Source organism: Anser brachyrhynchus (genome assembly GCF_964034855.1).
Source record: "Anser brachyrhynchus genome assembly, chromosome: 5".
NCBI classification, from domain to species: Eukaryota; Metazoa; Chordata; class Aves; order Anseriformes; family Anatidae; genus Anser; species Anser brachyrhynchus.
Genome location: NC_137699.1, coordinates 28,294,153 through 28,312,244, shown reverse-complemented (window position 1 = coordinate 28,312,244; position 18,092 = coordinate 28,294,153). Strand labels below are relative to the sequence as shown.

The 18,092-nt window shown below is 47.3% G+C and overlaps 1 protein-coding gene and 1 long non-coding RNA gene across 9 annotated transcripts in view; one reads left to right on the top strand and one right to left on the bottom strand.

Moving 5' to 3' along the window:
* Window positions 1-2,912: 2,912 nt before the first annotated feature.
* On the bottom strand, window positions 2,913-4,784 carry LOC308196420. Of its 2 annotated transcripts, none has more exons than XR_013952188.1 (2): window positions 4,619-4,784; window positions 2,913-4,239 (listed from the first exon to the last, which is right to left on the bottom strand). It is a non-coding gene; the product is annotated as an uncharacterized lncRNA (long non-coding RNA). The 2 variants fall into 2 exon arrangements; XR_013952189.1 differs by having other exon boundaries at window positions 4,630-4,784.
* A 129-nt stretch (window positions 4,785-4,913) lies between these two features.
* The window catches only part of PLEKHH1 (pleckstrin homology, MyTH4 and FERM domain containing H1), a 53,855-nt gene continuing 40,676 nt past the window's right edge, over window positions 4,914-18,092 (top strand). For 4 of the 7 annotated variants that reach the window (XM_080595358.1, XM_080595357.1, XM_080595353.1 and 1 more), the window contains exons 1-3: window positions 4,914-5,249; window positions 6,636-8,180; window positions 14,603-14,774. In XM_080595358.1, the coding sequence (XP_080451484.1) occupies window positions 14,649-14,774 (126 nt within the window). In that variant the 5' untranslated portion in view covers window positions 4,914-5,249; window positions 6,636-8,180; window positions 14,603-14,648. Of the gene's footprint in view, window positions 5,250-6,635; window positions 8,181-8,281; window positions 8,337-8,357; window positions 10,507-14,602; window positions 14,775-18,092 lie in introns of those variants that run through there. The other 3 variants (XM_080595355.1, XM_080595356.1, XM_080595354.1) reach the window with 3 other exon arrangements.

Here is an 18,092-nt window from a genome sequence, read left to right as displayed (position 1 = left end):
TTCCTTTTTTTTTTTTTTTTTTCTCCAGTATTGGATCGTAGACACCTTCTGTATGCCACTATACCATGGATACACAGGAATGATCATTGGTTCCATTGGATGCCCCTGTGCACACATTCTGACCTGAACATTGGGTAAAAAAAAAAAAAAATTGTGGAAAGATAAACCTTCACAGGAAGAATGGAAAGGACCATGTATCATCCTGCTTCACACTCATGTGGCAGTTAAAGTGAAAGGAGTTGTTTCGATCTGTCAGACTAGTCAAAGAGAAAATTGAACAGCTCCATAAATTGGCTGAAGAGGTCACGCAGAATAGCAGAACTGACTTCTCACGGTTGACCTCATGGTTACCTAATTCTGAGTGGCCGAAACAATTGTTTGTGGTATTTGTATTTTTGCTTATTATGATTGTGTGCTGCCTTAAGGTACAATGTTTACTTGAATGCCTGGGATTTTGGAAAAAATACATGTCAGTGACCCCAACATATCATGACGATGAAAAGCAGTAATATGGAGTATTTCCTTAACCTAAATACGGAGAAAGGTGAGGACTATGGAACGTCTCAGCAAGGTCCGTAGCCTCATGGGGGGAGCCCAGGTCGGAGAGTTACCATGCAAGGACAAGGGCACATAAGTGTGTAACCACAAGCATGTGCTAACGTCAGCACAAAAAAAGAGGCAAGGATGCTCTGGAGTAACTTCTGCTTCATTAGCATGATAAAGCACACCCCCCTGAGTGGAGATCTGACATGATAATTAGTGACTGCCTTAGGTTAATGAGCTAGCACCTATCTCACGCGTGTGTGTTACTGCACGTGGGCTGCTGAGCAAGTGATGTAACCGAAAGCAGCCAGTGTGTGACTCTACACCTGCCTGTACCTGCTTTTTGGACTGTATGAAAGGCCTGGCACTCAGCTCTGGGTGTGCTTGCTTTGCAAATTACTGCCTGGTACCTGATGCTGTGCAGACTTGAAACAAAGGGTAATTGGCAAACCTCAGCTCCGTGTGCTTATTGCAGTGCAGCAGGCACGAGCCCAGCCCTTGTTGAGGGACAACCCAAGCAGAGAGTACCCCTACACGGGGACTGAGGTGAGGGGGCTGCCCAGGGCAGGGGAGGCCATCCTGGGCAGTGACCTGGTCCCTAGAAGCTCCTTTGCAGGGTCATACAGCTCTGGACAAGGAAGCACGGTGTGAAGAAATGGGTGGGAGTCTTTCACATGGCAGCCGTCAGCACAATGAGATCTGAGCACTGCCGAAATCTGTGGCCAAGCTGGTGGACTTCTCTTGCAAGGAGTTTTACCTCGGGCAGGGCATGGATGGAAAGACAAGTTCTAGGTCAATCCCTGGGCCTGCTGGGGAGTGCTCTTTGGTAGGAAGTTACAAAATCAGTGCAATTTAAGATGAAATTCTCAAAACTGCCCCTTTTTCTGGTCACCTTCTTGCAGGCACTGAGACCTGTTTTCAGAGATACCCAACCCTTGAATTTCCCTGCACCTTTGAAACCAAGCCAAGAACGTTTTGCCCAGAGGTGGAGGCACACAAAATTAGGTTTGCTTTTTAAGATGCTTGTTGGCTGTGTTTGAAAGCCATCTTATCCTTTATCAATTTCACCATCACCACCCTGTCCTTCTAGAATTTTCTGGAAATCTTTAACTGCATCATAAAAATGATACATATCAGAAAAGCCACCGCTCCACCCATCCCCTCCATGCCGTTTCTTCCTGGAGGCTGTGCTGTTTGGCAATTGCTGTATGCAAGTGGATGGGTGGGTATCAGGCAGGTACCTCCAGACTGCGTGGGGAAGTGTGAGAATAACACATGCTGCTTTTGAGATGGAGAGAAGGGCAGGCTGAGACCTTCAGGGCAGCGGGTGAAGCCCTGGTGAAACGGTATTGTGCTGGAAGGACTGCGGAATTCGTTCCTTACGCCTGGATAATTTCCCTCTATGACCGAGATGAAAAGTTTGAGATTTTGTCCATGTGCTTGTAGACGTGGCAGAAGAGAGAGCAGCATGCGTGTTTTCTCCGTGTGTAATGCCCGTGTCTGTATGCTGGGGCACGTGGTGGCACAGCCTGGACTCCCCAGCAGCACTTCCTACCAACCCCTTCCAAGTCAAAGTGCTATCAAACACTGCTTGCTCGAGCTGCCGATGCTGTAAATAAAACCCAGTTTGCAATCTCGTTTGAACCTGCCTGTGGCAGCATGTAAACAGGAGTTGGTGCTTTGGGTTGCTCCTAGCCCTTTGGGGATGGTACAGCAGCGCTTTCCTTGCCAGCTTGGTGGGGTAAGCCCCAGGACTGACCCCGGGAACTCGGGTAACAGCATAAAAGCAGGGTTGTCCCCTCCTCCACAGCCACTGGCACTATCGCATCCTATCATTTGTCTTCCAAAGAGATCAGTGCTTTTCTGCTGTTTCTGTGGATCACCATGGGAACCGGCAGGAACAGAGCCGTGCCAGGGAGGCTCAGCAACTGCTGCTGTCGGAGCACTTTGTCTGGGGATCTCGCCTGCGGAGAGACGGAGCCTTCTCCGGGGCTGCTCACCTGCAGGTGACCCTTCCTGGGAGAGGCAGGCGGAGGGACCTCAGTGGGGGCTCTTGGCATATCCACCTCCCACATGGGAGTGAAATAATTCCTCCCTTTATGCAATGCCTTGACAGGCCTGAAAGATCCCAGAGCAGAGATCACAACCATCTGGGAGCTGTGTGCCTGGCTCCGGTGTGAGACCAGGAAAGGAGCCAAAAACCTCTCCAGCTAGAGTAGCCTCCCTCCCGCACCCCCTGTCGGACAGCCCGCCTGCCGGTTCCAGCAGCAGGGGCTCTGCAAGTCAGAGTCCTACGGTGGGGAACCTCGTTCCCCTCCACACCCCATCCTGACATCTGGCAGCTGTAGGCCTGACTTCAGTGCAAGACCGGGAAGGCAGCCAAAGCCCTTCCCACAGACCAGCCCCATCTCTTACGGGTGTCTTCTCTGCCCCGCTCCCAGCCAGCGAACTGCCAGTTGTGGAGAGGAGTCCCCCGTCGTGTTTTGTGCAGCCCCTCCTGCTCTGGCCACAGAGCTGCCCCAGCTGCCTGGGCCTGAGTTCTCAGGTCAGCACCCAAGGAGTGGCCAGCTGGGACCTACTTTCCTCTTTACTGAAAGAATTGATTTAACAATTCTGAAATGGTCTTTCCCGCCAGCTCTGCCACAGGGGTATGGGGACAAGGATACCCCTCCTCCTGGCCTACCCAAACCCTTCCCATCCAACAACAACTCTTTTCACGGGTCTAGTGGGGTTCAGACATGAGTTCACTCCCCACAATCCCATCTGGTCTGAATCTGCTTGCTGAGAAGCTGTCTGCAGTGACGGGTTGATGCAAAGCTATGGCAGCAGTAACAGAGGTCTATGCAGCACACCCTATTGCCTCCTCAGTGCTCAGTCCTAGTAAGTGTGTCCCTCAGAGAGCTGATGTTTAAGAATTGGGCTGAGATCACCATTTTGTCCACGTAGCTGTCTCTGCTGCTGCTTGTCAGAAGGTAGCAGTTTTTTATTTCTTTTACTTGGCCTGAATTCAAACCGGTAATCTATAATCTGCACTCTGCTCCCCACATGGTTTGTGTCTTTCCTTAGCGTAGGTTTTTACACTGTGCTTCCAGAACCATCTTGGCATTTCACAGGAAACCTGAGGAAACAAACTGATCATAGTCTGCTGCCTACTTTGCCTGCGCTGCACTCACGGGATGGCCGACCTGCTGCTGCTGCTTCAGGTAGGGGTCGAGGGACATGGACTCCCCTTTGCAGCAGCAGAACTGTGACCATCCCTCACATCACTGGGGCTGCAGAAGTAGGAGGTCCAGCTCTCCAGGGCTCTCCTTGATTCATCCTAGCACCTTGTCCCAGCTCCATTCCCTGCCCTTTCTATACCTCCTTTTCCTTGGCAGGCCTCCCATCCTTGGGGCAGCAACATTCAGGGTTCTAAGTGCTGTTGAGCCAGCTCTGTTAGCATAGTCACAGCATCTGAGCTTGATACAGTGTCCCTGTGAGATATGTCATGTATGGCATCACCTGCACAGCATTGACCTCTGTAGTCTGTGGGCTCAGAAAGATTCAAAGAGCGCTGTGGTATGTGAGAACCTTATGGGCTGCACACCAGCCAATACCAGACACGAAAGACCACTCAAAACAAATACGCTTGCAAGGACTGTCTTCCTCCTCCTCAGCCTGAAGACTCCCACATGCTGTCCTCCTTTCTTCTCCCATCTGCAATAGCAATTTGACATGGACACACAGGCATGCTGACAACAACCCCAAATTTACTTTTTAAACTCCATTCATCTAATCTGTGATCTAGATAAAACTACAAGGATAAAAGCACAAGGAAACATTAATTATTGTGAAAGATGTTAAATCTGTGTATTTTATAGAAGAGAAAGGTTTTTTTTTCTCTACAGACTACTTAAATGATAGTTGATGTCTTAATCTAACAGAAAAAGACCTAATGAAATCTGATACTTGGAGGCTGAAATTGGAGAAATGCAGAGATGAAACAAGGCGTTTAATAGCTATTAAACAAAACAAATATTAACAAATATTACAAATATTAACAAATATTAACAAAGCTATTAATACTGAGACTAACACTGGAGTTACCCCTGGGATGACTCCCTGAGGATAATGGGAATTCTCCTTTGTTTTGCTTTCTGCCAGTCGGGACTGTGTATACAAAACATATGTTCTCGCTCAAGCAGGAGTTCTGGCTTGACTAGTACACACAAAGGTCTTCATGTCCCGTGTGTCAGGTGTGACGAGATGACCATAACGCAATCAAACCCAGCTGATACAGTACTGGAAGGCAATGGCTTCCTGGCCCTCCCACTGGGTCCTCCCACAAGCAACTGGTCAATGCAGTGAGGTGATCCACAGCTGCCAGTCTCATTTTCTGCTGTATGAGCTTGTCATTGCTGATTAGAAGAGAAGCACAGCAGAGGTTTGCAGGTCTGTGTTGCATCTGTCAGCACACTGCAAGCCCACAAAGAACAGAGAAAGGGAACTAGGCACGAAGGCCATTTCCAATTTCTTTAAGCCCCTAACATGGGTGGAATTTAGAGAACTACTATCTGAAGCCTAAGTTCCCAATGGAGAGGAACAAGTCCCTCAGACAGGTGTTTCACGGCACTGGCTTGGTTTTGTGCAAGTTTTCCTCGCATAGGACTGAGCCTTCAGTGGGGCTCCCACGTGGACTGGGTCTGGCTGATGTCTTTGCCCCTTTGGTAAGTTTTCAGCAGTACTGTCAGGAACGTAATGCTGTCTCCTGCCTGCAGGACTATAACAACTTCACTTTCTAGAGACAGAGTTTTTTCTGCTCTAATCTTCTGACAACTAGTTCTCTTGTATCTTTTTGCTCTTCTATTTAGGTATCTCAGATAAGGTGCTCTTAAGAAAGCAGTCTGTGCTTGTGTTGTGATAACGATAGCCTAACAGTGCCAAGCTAGTTCTCTTGGATTTGCCAGAGAGTTTGTTTTGTCAATAAGGTAGTTGCTGTTTATAGTAAATGTAATTTTATTTTTAGTTTTATTTTTTTAATGAATGATTTTTCTGCAAATTTCAAAGACCTGACAGAGTGCTAGAGCAGACATATTAAAGATAAATGCTGAGGGAACTCGCTTGGGAACTGTGCGATACTGCTGTCTGTTCTTAGGACCTCCTCTCTCTGAAGTCAAAACAAATTTTCTATTTGCATTATCTAAAAGAAGGAACACTTCTAATTAGTATTTTTCAATAATTTTGTTAAATTATTTAACAGAAGTGACAGCAGGTGTAAGGAGGCATAGCACTGTAGAATATTTGCATTAAAGAAATGGCAGCACACAGATCTGTGAGTGCTGATGTGGTTCTGGGACTCCAGGAGTTAAAGCAAGGTGTGTGCAGGCAGTTCTTGGGGAGGTACTTTGTATAAAGTTCAGTGGCTGAGGAATGTCCTGGCAGTCAAGCTTCAATGCCTGGGAAAAACTCAAGGCTGGACTGACATTTCAGTCAGTGATACAATCCTGTTGCCTTTGCTGGTGCAAATAAGAGAACTTGACCAGTGACTTTAAAGGAAGAACAAAAATACCTCATAAAATCAAGATTAAGGAACACTGGTTGCATGTGTGGCTGAAAGAAATCAGGAACAGTAAAGAGGGGAACAGTAAAACAGGGAAGATGAAGGGAATAACTCATTTCCCCATTTTGTCTTTGGTCAACCTCAGTTCAGGAGAGGACTTTGTGAAGCCTGAAGCTACCTTTTGCCCTGCCGAAATACCTATAGGGAGCCACAAGTCATGTTGGTTCTGGTTATTTATTACAATTCCTTGATCATTGGGAGTAATAATTAATACAGGCACACACAAAACTTGCAGATTTCAGGCAACTGGAATCCCTTGTACTGAGAACTGATGGAGAAATCTCTCTGTGTGACAGCGTGACAGCAGCCAGCACCATCTCTGCCTGTATTCCTGTCTGTCCCTGCTCAACTGGCCAAATGGGATATCTCCTTGCCAGATGCCTGTTTCTTTTCAGTTCTCTGCCTGTCTCCACTTGGCTCTCTGGCCATCTCTGTGTAGTGCTATCCTGCTCTCTGACTGAAGCAGCTCAGCAATGCTTGCTTTGTCTCGTAGCTGGAAAGGAAAAGGCAGCTTCATCCAGCCAAAATCCCATGAAACTGGAAATGGATGAGAAATCTCAGGCAAAACAATCTTGAGAAAACTGCAAGGCCCACTGAATCTTTGGAAATCTGACTACTTATTTGGATAATGAGGCATCTCCTCTGAGAAGAGCTTCATAGAGAAAATTGTAAAGTATCTTCGGCAGAAGTCATGCACCTGACGATGGAATAAGTACCAAGATACTGAATCTGAATGAATTACATTTTGCTTTGAAACATGCTGGTCTAAGGCACAAAGCCCTGGGAGCGTTTGGTCCTGAAGCCTTCGTTTAGCCGAGGTCTTCCACACACCCGCCTGAGGCTCAGGCAGAGGAGGCAATGAGCTGCCTGCAGCAGAGGGCAGCAGCAGGCCTGTGCACTCCCGCCACAGGCCGGCCTTCCTTGTTAGCCCTGTTGCCAGCTCAATGAGAAACATGCAGTATTGTATTCCTGTAAGTCAGTATGTATTCCTGTAAGTCAGTATGTATTCCTGTAAGTCAGTATGTATTCCTGTAAGGGAATGCTAAATGTAAAGCAGCTCAGCAAGTGGTGGCCCTGTTACTGAATAAAGTATTTTATGTGCTGGCAGCTCTTGTTAGAAATGCTTGAAGCTGCAGGCTGGCGCGTTTGAGTCATTTTGTGTGAGAGGTGGCCCAAGTATATGGTGAGGATAGTGTTTCTAGCTGGGAAACACTTATGACACTTAATTGATTTTCACCTTTATCCCAGCATCAGCCCGTGCCCTGGAGCTGCCTACGGCTCACAGAGGGGCTCCAGCTGGGCCCTGGGGTGCTCCACCAGCCCCTTGGGCTCTGCAGCAGGTGAAGGCAGCGTACTGCTGTGGGGGCCCAGATGCCAGCTCTCCACCTGGCCACTCCTGTGAGTGTGGCCAAAAGCATCTGTGGGTGACCCTGGCTTGCTGCCCCCACAGAAAACACTGCTGCACCCCTGGGCTGAGGACGGTTTGGGAACACCGGCTCTGAAATCATGGAGATGACTGCAGTGGGGACCCCAGACGTGAAGGGCCCAACCCCGGGGACGAGGAGGGTGCCCGCAGCCCCCGGGGCAGCGCCCGCCACCTCGTGCCGCTGCCCCCAGGCGCCTGGCACAACAAGATGGCCGCCCCGCGGCACCTGTCCCGCCTGAGGGGGCGGCCGCGGGCAGCCCCTGGGGGCCGCCCCAGCAGCACCGAGCCGCTCCCCGCAGCCCGGCCCCACCGGCAGCCCCGGAGGGCCGCGGGCTGGGCGCGGAGGGCGTCCCCGGTCAAGGACAGGGAGCGGGCGCGGCTCCTCCCCGCAGGGGCCACCGCCGGCACCGGGGGCAGGGCGCCGTCCGCCCCACCTGCCCGGCCGCCGCTCCCGGGAAGGGGTTAAGGGCCCGGGGCGGCTGATGTCAGTTCCTGCGCTCCCCGGGAGGGCCGGCTCTGACATCCGAGCCGGGCTGTCCCGCCCGCACAGGCGGGCGAGGTGCTGGACGGCACCGGAGCCGCGACGGGCACCTGCCTGCTGCCAGCCCCGCGGTGAGCTCGGCGCGGGGGGACGGGGGCGGTCGGTGCGGGGCTGGCCCGGCCCGGCCCGGGGGGTGCATGCGGGGAGGGACGGCAGTGCGGGAGGGACGGGCAGCCCGGGGGTAAAGGTGTCCGTCCGTCCGTCCTGCGGTCCCCTGGGTCCTCCTGGTGAGCCGCGGCGTGCGGGGCGAGACCTCGGGAGGCAGAGTGCCAGAACCGTGAGCCCTCTGCCTGCCTTCTGGCTTCTGGTCAAGCCCCCTGCGCTCACGCAGAGGGATTTGATTTTACTTTTTATTTCCCCGGTGCGCAGCCCGCCCTCCCGCCCAAATTTCCCCCTGTTCCGCGCGTCCCAAGCCGCGAGCTCGGAGGGGGGAAAGAAAAAAAAGCCCGTGGCTGGATAAACCCGGTGGCTCCGGGGTTACAAAGCCGGGGGCTGAAGTTGGTCGTGAGGGGGGAAGGAGGCGCCGGGGGTGGCTAACGGCATGGCTCTGAGCGCGGGGCCCGGCCCGTGCCGCCGGGCGGTGCCCGGCAGGTGCTGGGAGCAGCGCCCCGCGCCCTGCGCCCTGCGCGCTAGATCAGGGTGGGGGAATAAGGGAAAAAATGACTTTTTGGTACGGCATTTATCTGGTATGGGATTTAACTTCAGCAGAACTGCACCTTGGGCACTCCAAGTAAATACATTCATGTATCTTTTGGATTTAGCGTTTGGAGCTAGAACTATCACTTTTCATTGAAACCTACTTACATGTCAAAAACAGAAGTCTCACACCTACATTTAAGTGGTTGGTCCCATCTCGTTTTTTGTTCCCCCACAAAGTTCTTAGGACTTAGCAGCTCCCGTTATCTTCACTGGAAGCTGTCTGCTATCGAACGCTCAGAAAGTCAGGCTGCTCTTCAGGGCGTGTCTGGCTGCATTTATGAATCAGGTTCGGATGATCTCAGCTTTTCTGAGTTGTGGCTGCTTTTTGTTTCCCGTGTCCCTAAAGAAATACCACACCTGGAAGTATGTTTCTCAATTTCTTTGTATTCCAAAGGAAAAAAAAAAAAAAAAAAACACTGTTGAATCAGTTTTATAAAACAATACAAATATGGTTTGTATAACTGTATAAAACACATAAAATGTAATTTTTATAAAAATATCCAAAAACTTAATCGCTTAAGATGGTTAAGAATCATGGGGCAGGAGCTGGGAGGTTGTGAAATGGCAAGTCCTAGGGATAACACCGGGAGCAAGGATTTAAAGTCAGTCTGTCAAATCAAAGTTGAGGTTGTAATTCGTACAGCATGGATGGCCTGCTTACGTTTAGGACATGAGGAGGGGAGGAACGATGCATTTAACAGAAACTGAGAATTCAGAATAAGCTTGAAGGAAAGTAGCAATTTAGAGGATGAAGGTGAATGTGAGGTGTTAAGCATTGCTTCAGGACGATACAGCATCTTTCTCTGAAAAGGTGCATTTTTTACTAGAGAGAGAACGAACTTTAAATCTAATCTGTGGCCTTCAGAAATCATTTGATATGGTGACACATTGGGAAATGATTAGCTTAAGTAAAGGAAACGGGGATTAATAGAAGAATAAGATAAGCAAAGAACTGACAAAAGAGAATGTGACACCACTATACTGGGGAGGGTCTGTTAGAAGGTATTTTAATAGAAGAGTCAAATTACTCAGGGGATCAGTAAAAGATGGGATAAACTCTAATGTCATACAGTAAAATCACCCATTAGAAGTAGTAATGAAATGTGCACAAAACCTGGGAGACCACTGTTTAGAAACAGCAGGGGACAAGAATATATGAATATACTAATTGACCACAGGATAACCATGGACTTGTTAAATTTTGCAGTGGACTGTACTGTGGAGATCCTTGATCTTGTGGAAGTCTGGCACAGACCTGTACTTTATTAATCTGTTCCAGGATCACTGTAGTGGGCCCCCACGTGTTCCCACGTCTGGCACTTGGAAGGCAAAGCCAGCTCAGATTCCTTTGCTCCAGTAGGGTTGGCTTGTCTACAAATGTCGACCACCAGTGCAGTGTGGCTATAAAAAAGGCAAATGCAATCAGGTGTGATATTCCCTAGGAGAGTGAAAAGTACCAATACATAAGGCTTGGAGACTGCATGCCGCCTTCCAGCTGTGGTTGTGGTCACCTGTGTCTGTGAAGGGGAGTGAGAAAGACAAAACGCAGCTCTTTCGTATTATGTGTGCTAAAGTGGGAACAGGTGCAGAGGGAGAGGAGTAAGCTTTTCTTCGGAGCCTAGAAGAGCTCCTTATCTCTAGTCTTTCAAAATGAGGTCTCTAAGGTGAAGCTTTTGATATCTATAAATACACCAAGAGGTAAACATGGGGGGGGGGAGGAACTAGTTAAGCTGAAGGGCAATATTTTGCAAGAATGAACAGATGCAAGCTGGTTCTGATTATAGTTATGCTGGTAATTAGAAGGCGGCTCATCAGAGCGATGAGGTTCTAGAACAACAGGAATAGTGGGAGCAAAAATGGCTGCATTCATTTACAAAAGGGATTATATGATGCAGTTGCCAGCAGTGAAAGGGAACTAGACTTACTGATTTGGGACATCTATCCCAGTCTTGGACTTCTCAGAACTGGGTATTTCAGTTTCCTCAAGTGATGGACTGCCTGAGGAAGTTATTCTTGCTCTGGCATGAGCTGTGTGGTAAATCAGGTTTGTCGACTTTATGTCCTCTTTGGACTTAAATTCTATGAATAAAGACTGAAATCTCTTTATGCCTGTATAAAAAAAAAAATAGAATTTTGTTTGAGAGATGAAGTGTTGCATCCAGAACATAGTTACCTGTAAACATACTTAGTGCTGTAGCATCCTTCCACAACTAGTGATCCTCTTTTGGTTGAGAATGGGTGGTATCACTACCTGAGACTGAAACCCTGTGATCCTGTGTAGTGTGCCTAAGGTAGCCTGGTTAAATGCCTGGCAAGGAACTAGGGCTAGAGATTATATTGATGTGCTGGACTGGTCTGTGGAAAAGGCTGCCTTGTGTTTCTATAAAGCTGTAGGTGTGCTGGTTGGAGAATGCTGGTCTTCCTTCCTATCGCAGAGTTCTTTCAGCCACGCAGTACTGAAGGAGTCTGCCTTCTCTTTCTTTTAAGCCCCTCTTGTGAGCTAGAACAGTTTCACAAATGGTTGGAAAGGCAGGCAACTCGTTGCCTGGAAAACTTTCTATTACTGAACAAAGCAACCTGTATACAAAATAGCTCATAGCTGATGTTTGTAGCTAAGGGGTGTAATGTGTCTCCCTTTATTCAGCTGTATGCTTGCTGTTCTGAGTTAAGTGGCCTGCTGTATTATGTAAACTTACACTATTATGTATACTTAGGGTAACCTGAAGCTCGGCTCTCTTACCTGCAAAATATGAGCCAGGTGTTCTGGGGCGCACACACGACCAGAGGGACATCTAAAGCTTCCTCACCCTGCAGAGGCAGAGGTGCAGGCGGTGAGGCTGAGTGACTTCACTGTTGTCTACCGAGTCTTGGCCTGTTACTTTGGCCCCGGTTCAGGAAAGAGTTTGCCTGTGAGCATGTGCAAAGTCCTGAAGTACGGATTTCAGTGTTGTGATGAAGCCGATGAACTAATAACTGTTTTGGCTTTGCAAATGTTTGTTATTGTAGGGTTGTACAACTGGCTGCAGGACTGCACACGTTCAGTTGGTATTACAATCTGTGAGTGCTCACCAACTCCTGAATTTGGTTGAGGACACGTATTATGTGCATCCTGCATGTCTTTTAAAATGAGCCCCGTGTCTGAAACTTCTAAACAGTTACTGCGTAAGAAAATAAAAACAACTCCAAAAGCCACAGCTTCTTCCACTTTGTGGAGTTATATATATCACTGTCTACAAGGACTTCAGTAGAACTGCATGTTTGGTCTTCAGACCTAGCTTGTTCCCAGCTGGGATCTCTGCACGTTTTAATAGAGTGATACTCTTCCGCTGTCATCCTCCATTGTATCTGGTGGCTGAGGGCACTGGGCTGAACTGAAATGTTTAAGCTAGCTGCAGTAAAAATGAACCTCAGAGCACGGAGACTGTGCTTTGTAGCTCTTCCTGTGTTGTGTTACAATAAGGTAAGCTGAAGTGAGGAAACAAAGTGTACCGCATGTGTATGTTTTAGTCTGTTTGAAGACAGCCAGATGATGCTTGTAGCCATGAAAGTCTGCTCTCTGTGGCACAGGTGGAGCAGGTATGGTGAAGGTGGAGCTGGATGTATGAGTGTTAGTTCATAGTTCTCAGATTTTCCTGCTGGCAAAATTGTTTTAGAAATGTCCTTAGTGGAAAGGAGCATGAAAGGCCTCTAAACTTAGGGGAAAAAACAGCTTCCAGGTTTTCCATTGTGGTTAATTTTATAAGACTTGCCGTAGCTCAACCCATTAGGTCCTTTCCATCTCCTATTTCTGGAATTCAGTGTTAAATGTGTTCCTGGAGAGTGAAATGGGAACATGTCAGCGTGTAGAGGGATAATCTTAGTTGAATGTGTCCTGAGTAACTGTCCAGTGCTTCCAATGCAAAAGGCTTTCTCTGTTCTACTCTGTGCAGTGCCTGTGTACCTCTGAGACGGAGCTGATTGAGATAGAGGGGCTGTTACTGTGCAGGATGCTTGGCCCAGGGTGTTTTGCCCTCTTCAGTTAGTTTGTAACCTCTTAATGAAAAATAACTTCTGCCCGAGACAGCGGTAGGATTAGTCAAGAAACAAATCTGTTCTCTCTTGTCCCTTTTCCCCCCTCTCCCTTGAGCTGCTTTTGCACAGCAGCAGATTTTTCTAGATATGATTCAGTGGACTGCCAGGCAACTCTGTTGGAAAGGATTTGGTGGTCCATACACCCAAACTAGAGAAAACTTTCCCACCATGCCATGTAAAAACCACTTGTGTTGTAAAGGTTTTACTTTAAGCCAGAGTCCGCATTAGAAGGAGAAAATGTACAATTTTCTCGTGGGTTCTGGTCATGTAACTGTTTCTTCTGAATTTATCTATCTCTGTGTATAGGCAGGTCCTATGGTAGCAACCTCAGGCAGAAATGGTGCAGAAGAGTTCTGCCTGGACTTGGGGCTGTTCAAAGTTGGAAAGGGTTATTTAACAATACGACAAAACCGGGATGCTGGCTGGCTGACTAGGAAACCACAGATCCTCCTGCCACCAAGGAGATGCAGAGAGGGCTGTATCTTAAAAAATGCAGAGCTTCTCTAGTCCTTCCTGAGACCTTCTGTCCTGCTCCACTGCCAATACTGAGTAGCATGTGCGTTGCCTTGCGTTTCCCTGAGAGCAGGACTTAGAGCTAACAGGAGGAGAGCCGACTGGTTTTTCAGAGGGGGAGAAGAATTCTTGAGGGCAACCACGAATCACATGCAGCGTGTTGTGGGCTAACTGTATCAAGTCATGAGGGATTTGGAACAAATGAACTGTTACTTCATATATTGCATCTTCTCACAGTCTGTGTGAGATAAGACACCAGTGTCTCAAATTTGTAATGAATGTGGGAGCTGAGCCACACCTAAAGTTTTAGTGACTTGAGAGTTTGCAGCCATAGTGGTAATAAAGGAGGCAGGAATGAAAATCCTTCTGGTGCGTGTATATAGGTAGAGGCTGAGCAGGTCTGTAAGGATGGCAAGACGGCTGTTTGTGGAATACACGGTGTGATGCATTAGTAAATTATTTACTCACTTTAAAGGTAAAAGTTTATTTGAATATTTATCTGTTATCCATTAACTGCTGGCATATGTACGTTTAAATGCTCGCGTATGCTCATCTGTAACATCCCTGGCTTCTAATGTAGTGCCAATGTTAATTTATAATTGTTATTGTGAGGCAAAAACTTATAGAGTTCCCTGTTGTGAGTTGATTCTAATGGAGTTCTCCCCACAATGGAGTGGCCGTAGAAGGACACACTGTAGCTGCGTGGTAGCATTGCTGCTCTTTCAGGTTCTAGATGCATGTCCTCTCCCAAATGCAGCTGTACCTGTGAAAGGTATTGCTGTTGCCTGGGGCTCGTCTCTGCTCCTCAGCTAGAAACCATCATTCTTTCAGTCTGCTGGGAGAATGATGTGGGTAAGTACTCCTAACTCACTGCACTTAATCACCCCTGTGCTGGCCATTAGCAAGGTCAGCTCACCTGCCTGACTTGACCAGTGCATCTCAGAAAGCTGTCATATAATCCATTTATCTGCTACAGCAGGGAGAAGAGCCTCTTCTGGCAGAGGGAAATGTCTGTAACTTGGCATAGTACCTTTAGATGATCTTTAAGGTTCCTTCCAACCCCAACCATTCTAGGATTCTGCTTGCAGAATAAATGGGCTCTGTTACTAGTCCTGTTGACTGGACTGAGGGAGACTAGGCCCAAGGAATGAAAAGTTTGTCAGTCTAAAAAATATTTATTTATTTATTTTCCCCTCCTTCTCTTCTCTAGGACTTCTAGAGCACCTCAGGAGACATCCCAAGTGGATAGCTGAACAATGGCTGAACTCACCATGGAGAATGGCAGCTACATGGACTGGCAAAAGCGATGTCTTGCGTTGGAGTCCCAGCTCTTCAAATTCCGCTTGCAGGCAAGCAAGATTCGAGAACTGTTAGCTGAGAAGGTGAGGCAGTGATGGCTTCTTCTGCTTAGTACTGAGTTATGACATGAAGGCAAAAATACCTAAATGCTGAACCATTGAGTAAAACTGTTCCTGTAGTGGGGATCTCTTTCCCGTTTACAGTAGGTCATTTCAGTCTGCTCATCACTTGAGATACAGGGATATTCCTGCCACAGTGGTGTAAAGTGATGTTAGTGAAAGTAAGAATTTGGCCTTGTTCTCTGGAAAATCACCAGGTATTCTGACTGTACTGAAAATGCTGTGCCAACAAGATTCTAGACCTTGAGTGAGGCAGCTACAGAGCAAAGATGGGTATTTTTTATAAGAATGGTGGGATTAGGACTTGTCCTCCCATAAGCTTCTCTGTTGCCAGAGAAGTTATGGTATAATGTTAGAAGACTGGACAGTGGTATGTATACTGTTATAACAGCAGAATAATATTGCATATCCAGTCAAAACATTCTGAAACGTTCTGGGGATGCGGAAGAGCAGGACTGAGGTGCTCTATGAGATCTAGATGTCAGAAACTTGCATGGCATCTGTCTGGTTTTAGAGGCATCTCCTACCAATCTCTCTTTCAAGTGCGTTAGATAAACTCACCTGCAGTCCTAGGAGAGAGGATTGGCAAAAATCTGAGGTTTTGGTGTATGTTTTTGTGTTTTTTTTGTTGTTTTCTTGTTTTTAACTTCCATCATAGTGTATAGATTTTCTTTACACAATCGTTCAATTTGAACTCAAGCTTTTTCATTAAGCTCTAATTTGCACATAATCCAAGTTTGTAGTTTGTTATGGAGTTTTTTGTTTCAAAATGTGACTTATAATATCACAGTCCGGTTTAAGACTGTTCAGCCATTCAATTACTATTGGAAAGTGAGAACAGTTTCTTTCAGTCACAGTTTGCTGTTGAGTTGAAATCTTTGTGATTGACTGCAGTTTACTGTGAATAGTAAGTTTTACTTGATGATAGATGTGTTCTAACTCACTTTTACTCCACTTTGGGTTATGCAACTTCTATGTGTATGTGCTTGTCTGTTTTTTCGGATGTTTTTAAATGAGTTTCTTCAGAGTGGAGCAGTTCTGATCCTTGCTTTCAGTCTAATTACACTTTGACTAATGCTTTATGCTGTATGGGAGACATTTATTCCACCTCTCATTGTTTTAAGAAATGCTGCAATTCTAGCACCCTTTTCATCTTTTCAGTGTAGATTGGAGGTGGACTTTATGACTATTTTTAATATTCTCCAAGGAAAGCAACATCTAAAGTCAGTTTAGATAAAGTAGTGTAAAAATCATTGCACAGCTGTGGTACAGGTCTGGTAAAGACAACCGTGATGTGCAGTACTCCACAGACTCCATAATGCAGGAGATGTAGCTGTGTGCTTTAACTCTGCTCTGAGAAACTTCCTTGCTATCAACCTTCTTTTTGGAGAACAGACTTGCCAGGCCCCTGTTGGAATATCCCTTTAGGGGGGTCTGTGGGCCACAACAGAGAATAAAATTGTCATCAGCTTTAGGGGGTCCTCGAGGAGGGGCCCTACTGCAATTAATCCAGCCTTTCAGGCAAAGCGATGTTCCATTTGTTAAGATTAAGGAGCAGCTTGGTTCAGTGATCAGGTTACTCTGTAACTACTTGTACAGCTCCCTGTTAGGCGGCTTACTTGGAGGGTCAAAGAGCTGGCAGGCTTGCAGTTCCCTACTCTGAATGTCATACGGGAAGGGAAAAGCACGCCTGGGGATGTGGAGCAGCTCCGGTGTCCTCTCCTGACGCAGGTGGACTCTAGGCCCCAGAGCAGGTGCTCAGCATGTGATGCTCATGCTGAACGTGGCTGTTGGCCAGTTTCCTATGCCCTGTATTCCTGACTGCTCTGTGGTGACTTCTTTAGACATCCTCCTCTCCCCTTCTGTCGCCACAGGGTGCTCCAGCAGTCACAGCACTGGGCTCCTGTCCACGCTGCATCCCACTACTCGGACAGGTGGGGATGCAGAAACAAGGAAGATGCATGCTCAGTGTAGGGATGCCAACTCCAGGGATTTGTCATGTTTTGTAGCAACTGTGACTCTATTTTTACTTCCATCAGTGAGAATGAAGAGATTCATATGTCTTTGAAATACTGTGTTTCTAGAAGGGTTTTGAGCGAAGGAGGAGAAAATCTTGAAAAATGAGAAATGGGCACAGTTTGAAGCTGGGTTGCCAACCTGTGGTGCCCCTGAGATCCTCTGATAACGTTTACAGCAACAGAAAATTAAAAAAAAAATAAATCATAGTTTTACCAGAGAAAGCAAAGAACAGTGTTAGCAGTGGTGTGATACTTGCTCGCTAGCCAGTTTATCCAAGGGTTCTGGAAGCTGTGGATCAAAAGCTTGGAAACCTGTTCCCCAAATTTTAAATCAGTCTTTAACAAATTGTACAATTTCAAGGCAGATTTTACTATTTTAACTTAAAAAAAGGCAAACAGAAAAGCCCACTCATGTCTGACATTGGTAGTACAATGCACGCTAACACTTTAAATACTTGAGATTTTGAAAATCCGCTTAGACCGAATAATCTGGATCGCTGCTCAGAACAGGAGGAATGCAAACCGAGGCGGTTGAACTGCCAGCGCCCCAGTTGGCACGGTGTTGGCACGGTGCGACCGGCCTTGTGTGCGGCCTGGCCTCACCACACACCCGCGCCCCTTGGGCCGGCGTGGCGGAGGGCCCCGGCCCCGGCCTGTTGGGCCCCTGTGGGGCACAAGGCTCCGTGTGGACCTCAGCAGGGGCCCGGTGTCCCTGGACACAGGGGTTATTTCACTCTGAGGCCCCTCTGTTGGTGAGCGACATAGCAGGCTGTTGCCTTGGCAGCGAGGTGGCCTGGCCGCAAGTGAGCGCTTGAAGAGAACAAGAGGAAAATGAGGCTGAGACATGCCTCAACTTTTTTCCCCTTGGTTTTATTTCGTGTGTTCTGAGCGGTCAGGAGAGGGAAAGCTTGTCTGAATGGCTGATAGGAGGATCTTTTGCTGCTTTTAGAAGGGTCATCTGGGTAACTTTTAACCTGTTTCTGTCTTAATTCAATAAAAATGAACACTTGGAAAAAGCCTCTTTTGTCTCACACAAGCATGGCTATACAACTGGGCCTGTTTCTCTCTTTATTCAAGCTGTCTGGGCTAATGTTTGGAAGAAGAGTTGCTTGAATTCATCTTTGCCACTGATTTTTTTGTGTGACCTGGGTCAAGTTACTAAGTAGCATTTGTCAAGCTATAAAGCCTTTTGAATGAAAGGACCCATGTAAATAACAAGTATTATTATTAATTCATTGAGGGATTTGAAAGAGCCTTACAAGCA